Genomic DNA, 10,894 nt, shown 5'->3' with positions numbered 1-10,894 from the left:
TGCAGGCTGGTTTGAGCACCCCTACTTTAAGGTTTGGGAATTGCTTACCGGAGGGCGGATGTCCAGGGTCACCCACCACAGGCGGTGGAGCTGGGCGGGGTGCTCTCCGGGCCAGCTCCGCTCGCCTTCCTACCACACTTCTTATCTCCTCCTCTAGCAGCTTCCTCTTCCTGGGCGGCCACCCATCACCGCAGCCCCTGCTCGCATCCTGTCTCCTTCCCACACTCATCAGTTAGCCCAGCGCCACCGCCGTCTTCTCCTGTCCGTCCGCCTCGTCTTCCTGTCCCTGGTGGGTTGTCGGGTATTATCGCTCCAGAAGCGAGGGAGGGGCTGGTGAGTGGAGCCAGGGCCTCGCCAGGCGTCTGGAATGGCTCACCGACCCCCAAACCAGCCACCACCATCAGGGCGCCCCCAGGGGTTCGGCCCGGGGATCTGCAGACACGAAGGCTGCCCACAGCGTGCGTGGGAGAGCGCGCTCGCACCCACGGCCGTGCGCACACACGCACAACCGCACAAAGACGTGCACACCCCTCCCTCCACGCAAATTCACTAATAGGCCCGCGCGCACCGCCGTGCCCACGCCCCCGCCCCGCACACACCCTCGCGTGCCCACCGGTGCACGTATACCCAAGCAGCGAGCTTCCTCGCGTACACACACACAGACGCACACAGAGACACACACGCACTCCACACAGACACACAGCTGGGCATCTGGGGGGGTACAGCCCCCAATGCCGACCTCGGAGCCTTGACGCGTCCCACCACCCTGCGCTCGCGCCTTCGCGCACACGCAGAGAGACAGCCACAGCCAGCCAGCCACACGCGCGCGCGCGCACACGCCACCCGCAAGGCTCCACGCCTCTGGCCGCTGCCCTGGCGCGGCGCGGCGACGCGGCGGGGAGGCGGGCGGGGGCCGGGGGCGGGGGCGGCGGCGGGGCGAGCGGAGGAGGCGGAGCGGGGAGCGCGGAGCGGGCTGGCCCGCGCGCCTCCTGCCGGCCGGGGATTTTCCAGACTGGGCGCTGACGCCGCGGACCTCCCTGCGGCCGCCGCGGACCATGGGCGACAAAGGGACACGGTGAGTGCGGGCGACGGCCCGGCGCGCATGGGGCCGGCCTGGGCGAGAGCACCGGCGGGGCCTCCAGCGCGCGCCCTGGCTCTGCGTTCGCGGTCACCCCGGGACTGCCGAGGTCTGGCTCCCCGCTCTCCTCCGCGAGAGGTCTCTGGGCGGTCCCTGGTAGCGGCCGTGGGCCAGGGTACGAGGCGAAGGGGACTGGTGCGCCCCAGCCGACTGGCGGCTCCACGCCAAGGCACACTCACACTCCCTCGCAGACACCCAGCACTGGCCGGCACACGCAGAGACACGGGGGCAGGTTGACCCACTCACTCATGGGCACCCTCGTGCTGGCACACATACTGACATTCACGAGCACACACTCATCCCATACAGTGACGCTCTGGCACACATCACTGGTGCGCACTGGTACACACTCACTGGCAACACATCCATGCTGACAGTCATGTTGGCATCCACGGGTACACACTCTAACACACCCTCTTGCGGGCACACACATGCTGGCACACACCGATAGATACACTGACTGTTGCACTAATTGTAGCAAACACTCTTGCTGGCACACACACTCCCTGACACACGCTTGTGCTGGCACGTATCTCACCCACACAGTGGAACAGCAGGTCACACCAACACGGACCCATTGCAGACACACACAGACTGCCCCCCCCCCCGGGCACAAGCTCACAGCCCCCAGGGCTGCTGACACACTCACCCCAGTCCCCACATGTTGAGAAATGGAAACACACCCGCAGGCCCGCGCGTGGGCGCCTTGCCCGGAGCCTGGGAAAACCAGGATCCAGGGCCTCTGTTTCCTTTCCCTCTGACCTCCTGAGGCCTGGCGCGGCTGGCCGGGATTTGTTTTGAGCTAGGAGTGGGAGAAGGGGCTCCTCTCTTTTTGGAGCCTGCCCTGAAAGTATATGAGTGGAAAGGGAGTGGCTCTGCCTCTGAAAAGGGTAAACTGGGGCAAAGGGGGGCAGCCGTGGGGGCAGGGCCACCCCTGGGGGCTGCCATGAGGGACCAAGACAAGCCCTGGTCTGGGCCTTTGTCACCCTGACTCTGCCTTAACTCTTCCCACCCCTGAAGTTGTGACAGAGGCCTCTCCCTATCTCCTCCCGTGGCTTCTGCAAGCCTCTTTTTCATTGGTTTCTTCTTTATCCTCACCTATCCTTGCATCCCACGGCTCCCATCGCTCTCCTTCCTTCCCTTTCTCCACTCCCTGTCTCTCTCCTTTCTCCCACCGAGGAGCCTACTATGTACGAGGCGTAGGGTGGGCATGACTGCTGTGCAGACATGTTCCTTCCCTGCGTGTGCCGACAGGCTGGAGAGAAACCACAGCTGTGGTCATTGTCGTTTTGGGACCACCGTCAAAGCGCTTTCTCACCTACTGCCATCTGAGACTCTCAACAGCATGCAAAAGGTGCTCCAGAGATTGTTTCTCAGTAGAAGAAACTGAGGCTCAGAGACAACTTACCCTCTTGACGTTTGGGAACTGCTTCTCAGCCGTCTCTGGACAGCTCTGTGAGGTTAATTTTCCTCTTCCTGTTTTCTGGAAGAGGAACCACAGCATTAGGGAGGTCACGGGACTTGCTTAAGGTTCAGAGGGGTCAGAGACAGGGCAGAGGCTGGACCCATTCGTTCCATTTCTCTGTGGCTCACTTTGGGCACAGCTGAGTCCCTTGCAGGCCCGGCTTTGGGGGCCAGGCTGGGGTTCTCTGCTCTGAGCACGGGGGCCCCGGCTTGTGCAGGAGGCTGCAGATCACGAATCTGCCTTCGGCGTGATGGTTGCTCCCCATTGCAGCCAACCTGGCCAGCCCCGTGGTCCAGCTCTCTGACCTCAGAGTCTGTCCTCCACCATGTGCTTTTCTCCCAGAGCAGAGACCTGCCGGTCTGGTGAGCGCTGGCTTTGCTTCCTGCAGGGCCTAGTGGGGAGCCAGGAGCCCTTGCCCCTCTCCTCGGCTACTCCCATCCTGCTTTGCAATCAGGGTGACTCAGCCCTCTTGGTCTGTCTCTCTGCATTTTGGGGAGAAGTGTCATTGGCTTGTCATGGACAGCAGGATAGGGCCACACACCATGGACAGCCAGGCCCCAAAAGCATCTGCTGGAAGACCTGTCTCTGGAGCCAGGGCTTTTCCCAAGGCTCCCCCCTGCTCTGCCTTTAACTCACTGTGTGGAACATGGGCAATTTCCTTCACCCTCTGAACCTTAGTTTTCCTGTCTGTATATTGGAGCCATCAGCACTTCCATCTCAGGGCCCTCCTGGGTTGACTGAGCTCACGGGGCAGGGGGGGACTTACGTCCCGCAGTGTGGCACCTAGGCCTTGGACAAACTGCCCGTGGGAGCCCTGTCCTCCCCCTGCAGGTGCCCCTGCAGCCCCAGGAGGTCCCTCTTCCCCGTTCCGGACACAGGTTTCCTGAGCCATTTGGAAGAGAAGAGCAAAATCAATAATGGGCTGCCTTGTTCTGTAAACCGTGGGATTCCACTTTACTTACGACTCTGAAGAGGAAACTGCAAAGATCCAATTCTTGAAGGCTCAGGAGCCGATGCTCCAGCCCTCCTCCTTGACTTGCCCTCCCCCATGGGAAAACGACAACGAAAATGAATCGGAAACTGTCACTGGCCTCTAGGGACTCCCAGGGTCAGAGGGGAGAGGGGGCGAGACCGACACCTGGAGAGACTGACACCAGGCAGGTGTTGGGATGATGGTGGTATGCAGGTGCCCCTGGAGCTGCCAGGCATGCCGTCAACAAACGCGGACTGGGTGCCTTCCCAGTGCCGGGGCCGGGCTCAGAATGAAGACGCCACTCCGCCCCCCGGGGAGTTGAGGGCACAGCAGGTGACTCTAGGGCAGGGCCACTGTGCTGTGGAAAGCCTAAGGAGGAGGCCCCCAGCCTGTCCCCGGCGGGGGGCAGGGCGCGGGAGGAGCTCCTGAGCTTCCTCTGGAAGGACGGGGAGGCCAAGGGGGGGTGCCATTCCCGCCAGGGGTGCAGGACGTTGGGTGGTGTGGAGGCGTGAAGCTGTGTGTGGCCGGGGGCTGGGCCGGCGGTGACGGAGCCCGGAGAGGTAAACACGGCGGGTCAGCAGCAGCCTGGAATGTCAAGCAGAGGAGAGGGATTTTCTCCTGAGGTCAGCAGTGATTCGGAGTGGAGCGCGAGACTGGGGAGGGTGGGGAGCAGACTTTTGGGAGCCCGAGAGACGACGAGAGCTGAGCTAAGGCTGGGCATGGACTTGAGAAGCACTAATACGGCCTGGCTGGTGGCCGGGCCTGGGCGGGGGAGCGGGCGTGTGGGGAGCGCTCCCTGCCTAATCTCGTTTCAGTCTCCCAGGGATCCTATTAAAGGAAGGGTGGCTCTCCCCACTTTACAGATGAGGAAACAGATGAGGAGAGATTCAGTCATTTGTCCAGCCAGGCAGGGTCTGCGGCTCCTCGCTTTCGCCCGGAAGGAGGGAGGCTTGTCTGGCTCGCAGCTGGCCTCCCCCAGCAGTCACCAGCTCAAGTTGTGCATCGCTTCTGGGCCCCGTGGTTTCCACCAACTTAGTCGGCAGCACAAAGGACCTGAGTTAGACAAGAGGAGGGACTTCCTGAGAGGCAAGAGGATGGAGTGAAATTTCCTTTCCTGCATTTATGAACTCTTTTTTTTCTCCTGGGGGAGAACAGGAAAAGTGTGATGGGGACACATAATCACCAGAATCACCAGCCCTGTGTGGGCCTTGGCTTTTGTCTCTCTTAGTGGTTAAGCCCTGTGTGACCCATCTTGGCTGGAATATGGGGAAATCCTGTGGCTTTGGCTGGAGCTGCTCTTGGGGATGCTGGGAGCGGCCGTGTCAAGCCCGCGTCTCTGAGCCCCGGTTCCAGGCTCCTGGGGACTTCCCCGAGGCTGTCTTTTTTCTAGGTCTGGGCCTCCTTGCTCGAGGTGAAGGCCTGCTGGTGGCGTGGGGCCAGGGGGCCCGAGGGACTTCCCTCCCAGGGCCGGTCAGGGCCCCTGACGCCTGGGGGCAGTGGGAAGGGGAGAACAGGCGGGGAGCCAGCAAGCCCCACGCCGCCCGCCGGCCTCCGCCGGGCCGTCCTGCGCTGGTGCCAGGGTGCCGACACCCCCAGCCCGCCGTGCCCTGGGGGCAGTGGGCAGAAGGGCCGGGGCGGTCAGCTTCAGGGAAGAGGAGGGGCGGCTCCTGCCTCCGTGGATCTGCGTCTCCTGAGCCAGGGTGGGAGGTGAGGTTTTGGGACTGGGTGTCGGGACGGAGAAGGTATGAAGAGAGCCCGGTCAGGTGGCACCAGGGCCTGGCGGAGTCTGGATGCCTGAGCCGGGAGCAGATGCCACGGGGCCCGTCGGGGAGCAGAGGAGAGCGTCCCCGCGCGTCCTGGGAGCCACAGAATCAGGGAGGGACCAACAGAGGAGCCTGGAGGGGGCCCCTTGGGCTCAGCCAGAAGGCGGCCTTGGTGGGAGGGGTTTTGGTGGAGAGGGGAGGGCAGCGCTGGGCTCCAGGGGGCAGAAGAAGGCGGGGAGGATCCTGTTTGTTACGTGCCTCCAGCTAGGGGTGAGCCTCTTAGGGGGAGCTGGGAGCCCCCGGCTTGGGGCACCGGGGGCTGGAGGCGGTGGAGATCTCGGAGGGGTCATCCCATCTTCGTAGGCCGCGGCAGAAGACCACGTCCCTGCGCTGGGCCCTGAGAGGTGGGGGCCATTGGTGGAGTGTGAGCTGGTCGCAGCGGAAGGCACGCCCTGTGCTGGTTTCTGGAAGGAGGGGCACCTAGTCCAGGCTTGGGGGGCTTGGGGGAGGCTTCCTGGAGGAGGTGACCTTCTGAGCTGGGCCCTGAGGAGTGCTAAGTGGAGAGGAGACGAGGGTATTCTGGACAGAAGAGAGAGTTGTTGCAAGGGCACAGATTGGGTGCAGGTGCTGGCGGCTGAGGGGTGAAGCTGCAGAAGAATCTGGCAGCCCATGAGCAGGCCTTGGGTGCTGGGTAGGGGGTTGCAGGCACCTTCTTCCTGGTTTCCTGCTACCCCGGGTGCCTTCGTCCGCCCATGGGTGGGCTCCTCGTGGTTGGGAGCTGTTTGCCGTTAGTTGCTCCGTTATCCACCCCCAGTCTCCTTGGTAGGAGATGCCTGGCAGGAGCTTGGTGAGTTGGACGGAACCCTTTCCTTCCTTCTTCCTCTGCTGTCAGCCCAGGGGCTCCCCAAGTGCTGAAACTGGGTCTTTCCCGTAAGACTGGGGGTGGGGATCCTGAGGACGAGACCTGCTTCCCCTGTTAGACTGGTGCCTCGCGGCGGGGGTCGGGCTCCCCCAGCAGAGTGGGAGCTCCTGAAGGAGGTGGATGTTGGCCCCGTCAGAACGGTGCTCCCGAGGGCGAGGCCTGTGTCTCCCCCAGCTCCGGAGGCTTCCGATGGGGGAGGGCTCCCTCCTCAGTGGGAAGCTGCTGGGTGCCGATGTGTGTCCACCCCCAGACCCAGTCGAAGAGGGGGGGTCATTGCTCCTCCCTCAGACTGGACGGTCCTGAGGGTGAGGCCAATGCCTCCTCCATCAGATGGGCTTCTGCAGGCGGGAGCTCTGGCTCCTACATCCTACTAGAGGGTCTCAGGGAAGGGGCTCTCCTGACGTGGGGCTGCATCTCCTGGACCAGCCCTGGGAGAGCAAAGGTTTGGTTCTAAGGGTTCCTGCACGAGCTCCCTCCCTCCTGCCCCAGGGGTGGCTGGAGGCTCAGCAGGGCGTGTTGGGCAGGGTGGGGGCAGGGCAGGGAGGCCGCTCAGAGGGGAACAAAGGGCGCTGCTGTCCCAGCCCCTCCTCTCCTCTCTGGCCCGTCATCGCTTGGGAGACACATCTCCTCCTTCCTGGGACAGGCCCCATCCTTTGTCCCACTGCAGAGGAACTGCTTGTTCCTTCCAGGAGACCTGGTGCCAGACAAGGCCTCTAGGAGGCCGGCGCACGGGTCCCTGGTGTGCTGTGTGCCTGAGGTCACCACAGCAACTGAGCAGCGTTCCCTCTGCCTGGGACAGGCCAGCCACCAAGTGAGGCCACAGCTCGCCCCCAGGGGACTCTGAGCAAGGTGGGGTGCGGGCCGAGGTCAGGCCGGCAGGAGGCGGGGCTTGCAAGGTCCCCGCGCCCCGCAGCCTCCAGGGTGCACCTGGAGAATCAGAGACTGAGGATGTTCAGGGCCGAGGGGGAGCCCGGATGGAGGAGGAGCTGCCTCCCTCGCCCGGCCTGGGCCTCTGGCCCTACGGACGGGCCTGCTGGTCCTTCTGGAGCTTCGCCGCCTACCCCCAGCCTGCACAATCAGTGGGCATGGACGAGTTTTGGCAGATGACCGGGGCAGGGGGCGGGGAGAGAGCCGCTGGGATGTCCGTGTCACGAGGGTCCCAGAAGTATGCTGTACTGCTTCCTCGTCGCTGTGTGACCTTGGGCACACTTCCCTGGGCATGTGTGAGGCCCTTCTCCCGGAGTCTCCCCTTTCCTGTGTTCTGCTAGTGGGTTGGGGGTGACCTAGCTCCTGAGGGTCCACAAGTGGGGGGCTGTGCAGCTCGGGCCGCAACCACAGACCAGTAGGAATGAGACTGCCGGGGAGCTGAGTCCGGGGGCGGGCGTCGTTGGCCACCAGGAAGGGGTCCTCTCCTGCTTAGAGGAGTTGTGCTCTCCGGTGGGATCAGGTCTTGCCTCAGCTGAATCCACCTGGGGCCTCATCTCCTGCCTCGAGCTCCTTGGAGAACATCGAAGCATATAGTATCCCTCCCCCTGGACACCCTTCCCGTCTTCCTTTCTCAACTCAGCTCAGGAGTCACCTCCTCCAGGAAGCCTTCCCTGAGTCTCCAGGCTGAATGGGGCCTCTCCTCTGGGCTCCCACAGCCGCCTGTGCTTCCTTCCCTCTGCGCTCTGGTAGCAGTGATTTAGAGGTTGATTAGCCCAGGGGTTGGACCCAAGAAGGACCCGAAATTTCTTTTCTCAAATCCCAGCTCTGTCACTTGCTACCCTTTCTCCACTACAGTTCCCTCATCTGTAAAATGGGGCAGTAAGAGTGCCTGTGCCCTACTGGTTGGGAAGATTAAATGAGCTAAACTATGGTAGAGCCTGCAGGCTAGTCCCTGGCTCAGGGTCAAGTGTGAGTGTTAGCTCTTAGGATGATCTCCTACTGGGTCTGCCTCCCCCACCAGGCTGTGAGCTTCCCCCTCCCCGGGTGGGACTCTAGTTGATTGAATGATTGATGTTTAGGTACCAGGGCTGGGGATTGAACCCTGGACCTTGCATGTGGGAAGCTGATGCCCAACCACTGAGCCACATCAGCTTCCCTGAGTTGGGTTTTTTTCCTACCCATTTGTTTGCTTGTTGTTTGTTTTTAGAAGGCCCTGGGGACCGAACCCGGGACTTCCCATATGGGAAGCAGGTGCTCAACCACTTGAGCTGCATCTGCATCCCTTGATTTATTTTTGAGGCCCCAAAACCTGTCTTATTGTTGGCTCTCAGTGCATGGTTGGCAGCTTAAATCCACTCAGTGCCCTTCCCATCTTCAAGGCTTGGCTCACACATGGCCCCTTCCTCCAGGAGGTCTTCCCTGATCTCTAAGTGCTTTGTGACCTTTTTGCCATCTTCTCTCCCTCTCATGGCATTTGCCTGTCTCTCCTTGCCTGGGTCCTGGTTTGTCCACACACTCTGGTAGCTTCTGTATGAAGCCAGGAACTCCTCAAGGGCACCTGGCCTTGGTCTCCTTGTCCCTAGCACCTGCGCAAACCTGGCGTGGTTCTGAGCTCTATAAATATTTGTTAAGCAAAGGAAGCTGAATATAGGTGTTGCGCTGGGAGAAGATATCTTTGGGGGTGGGTGGGGTGGGCAGTGTGGTTGGTAAGGATGATGGGATATCATCGCTGATTTGAAAACATCTAAAAGTGGTCCAGAACTGGAAGAATTGGATCACTCTTTGAGACCCAAGGGATGGAGGTCACCGGACAGCCAACCTCACCGCGCTGGGCCCTGTATTTGCTGACCACCAGAGCTGCCTAGCAAGGGGTTTGGCAGATCGTTCCTCCCTTCCTTGGCTCCCGCTGCTCCTTCAGTCTAGAATGCCATCCTAGCTCTGCTCTGTTGGTCCAAATCCTGCTTTCTGAGTACATGCCCTAGCCACGGAGCCAGCAGAGGGTGGGCTCTGACCATCTCCCGCATCTTCAAACAGTACCCAGCCTTTCCGGGCCTGGGCAGTGGCCCGGGCGAGGAGGGATTCCCCTCTTGAGCAGGGACATCCGGGTCTGGCTACTGTGTGTCCTGTGTGGTCTGACCTGGCCTGAGGAAGCGACCATGGCTTCCGATCACCCACCAGCGATCCAGGAGCTCTTTGTGCAGCTGGAGAGCCCTCCCTTGGCCGGGAGGTTTCCTACTGGGCAAGTGCTCAGAGCCCACCTAATTACAGGGGACAGAATTCTGGGCACTGGATCTAGCAGGCTGCGGTCATACCCAGCTAATTAAACCACCCAAGAATTGCTCCTTGGCCCGGAAAAGTACAGGGAAGGGAGGTGGGGTGGGGAGGCTTGGAGGAGATGTGAGATGGAGAGGGAGAGGGAGTGGGGAGGGCTCAGAGACGGAGTCTTCTGCACAGAGCAAGGAAAGGGGACAGGAAGGGGGGCGAGAGGGTGAGGAGCAGGGAGACGGACAGACTGGTGCAGAATGGGAGCTATCGGGGGACAGCACCCAAGGGAGAAGAATCGAAGCGGGGAGATGGGGACCCCAGTTCTTCCCTGTCTCTGTAATACCATGGGCAAGCTGCTTCCCCTCTTTGGGTCTCAGGTTCTCCATGTGTCAAAGGGTCAGTAAGCTTGAACTGAAATTCAAAAAAACATTCTTGTGGGGACATGTTGGCGTGGGTGTGCTCTATTTATCAAAAAATACACAGTGCAGTGTGGACTTAGGAAGGGGTCTGTGGTTTTCACTTGCCTGGCAAAGGTGTCCATGGAATAAAAACGGTTAAGAAGCCCTGGCCTAGAAGGTCTCGTGGGCCTTTTTCCCCCTCTGTCCTGCAGCTGGAAGGGCAGAGGGCCTGACCAGCAGGGCTGGAAGTCGGATGCGGGCACATCTAGGTGGACAGCTGGCCTCTAGCAGCCCTGTCCCCTGGCAGGGGTAAACAGGCCAGCTGCCCTCCCCAAGCACAGCCTGTCCTCGGCCCTCACTCGTGGCCTGCCCCTGACCTGTCCTCCTCGCTGTCTTGTGGTTCCTAAGAGCCAGTGTCCTCAGGGAAGGCTTGTTCCTCGCAGGGCTGAATGGTATGTTTTCCTCCTGTCGGGAACATCCCAAGTAGCCACCCCAGGGTACGTGGGGGCAGGGCCCTCTGAGGGTACAGCCAGAGGATTTGCAGGATGGATTTGGGGGTCAGACAGACCTGGCGTGAGGGTCCGGCTGAATTGTCCACTAGCTCTGTGACCCTGGGCATGGGTCTTAAATTCCCTGGCCTCGGGGAGTGGATGTCGCTCAGGTGGTTGAGCACCTGCTTCCCATGTATGAGGTCCTGGGTTCAAAAGCAGCACCTCCTGAAAACCAAAAACCAAAACAAAAAAATCAACTTGAGGTAGCCGGTGTAGCTCCCTGGCCGAGCCCTAGTTTCCCACATATGAGGTTCTGGGTTCAATCCCTGGCCCTGATGTCTCAAAAAAATAACCCCCCCCAAAAAAAACAGCCCAAAAAAACCAACCAACCACCCAAAAAACCCCAAACTGACTCCCTGGCCTCAGTGTCCTCATTCGTGAAATAGGGATAATTATATTACCCACGTCCCTGGGTGGTTGTGAAGACGCAGGAGCCTTGGCCCAGGGCTGGGCAAGGGCAAGGGCTGGGTAAGAAGTCATTGCTGGTTAGGG

At 61.0% G+C, this 10,894-nt stretch overlaps 1 protein-coding gene across 13 annotated transcripts in view; it reads left to right on the top strand.

Moving 5' to 3' along the window:
• The first annotated feature begins 921 nt into the window (after nucleotides 1–921).
• The window catches only part of ARRB1 (arrestin beta 1), an 80,828-nt gene continuing 70,855 nt past the window's right edge, over nucleotides 922–10,894 (top strand). For 6 of the 13 annotated variants that reach the window (XR_011649977.1, XR_011649980.1, XM_058305963.1 and 3 more), the window contains exon 1: nucleotides 937–1,075. Coding sequence is in view for 6 of the 13 variants with exons in the window: in XM_058305963.1 (XP_058161946.1) it covers nucleotides 1,056–1,075 (20 nt within the window). In the remaining 7 variants the exon portion in view is untranslated. Of the gene's footprint in view, nucleotides 1,076–10,894 lie in introns of all 13 variants that reach the window. The other 7 variants (XR_011649979.1, XR_011649978.1, XM_012523496.3 and 4 more) reach the window with 3 other exon arrangements.

Source organism: Dasypus novemcinctus, chromosome 10 (assembly GCF_030445035.2).
Source record: "Dasypus novemcinctus isolate mDasNov1 chromosome 10, mDasNov1.1.hap2, whole genome shotgun sequence".
In the NCBI taxonomy this organism is placed as follows: Eukaryota; Metazoa; Chordata; class Mammalia; order Cingulata; family Dasypodidae; genus Dasypus; species Dasypus novemcinctus.
The sequence above is the reverse complement of the archived record's forward strand: the minus strand, read 5'-3'. Positions and strand labels throughout refer to the sequence as shown.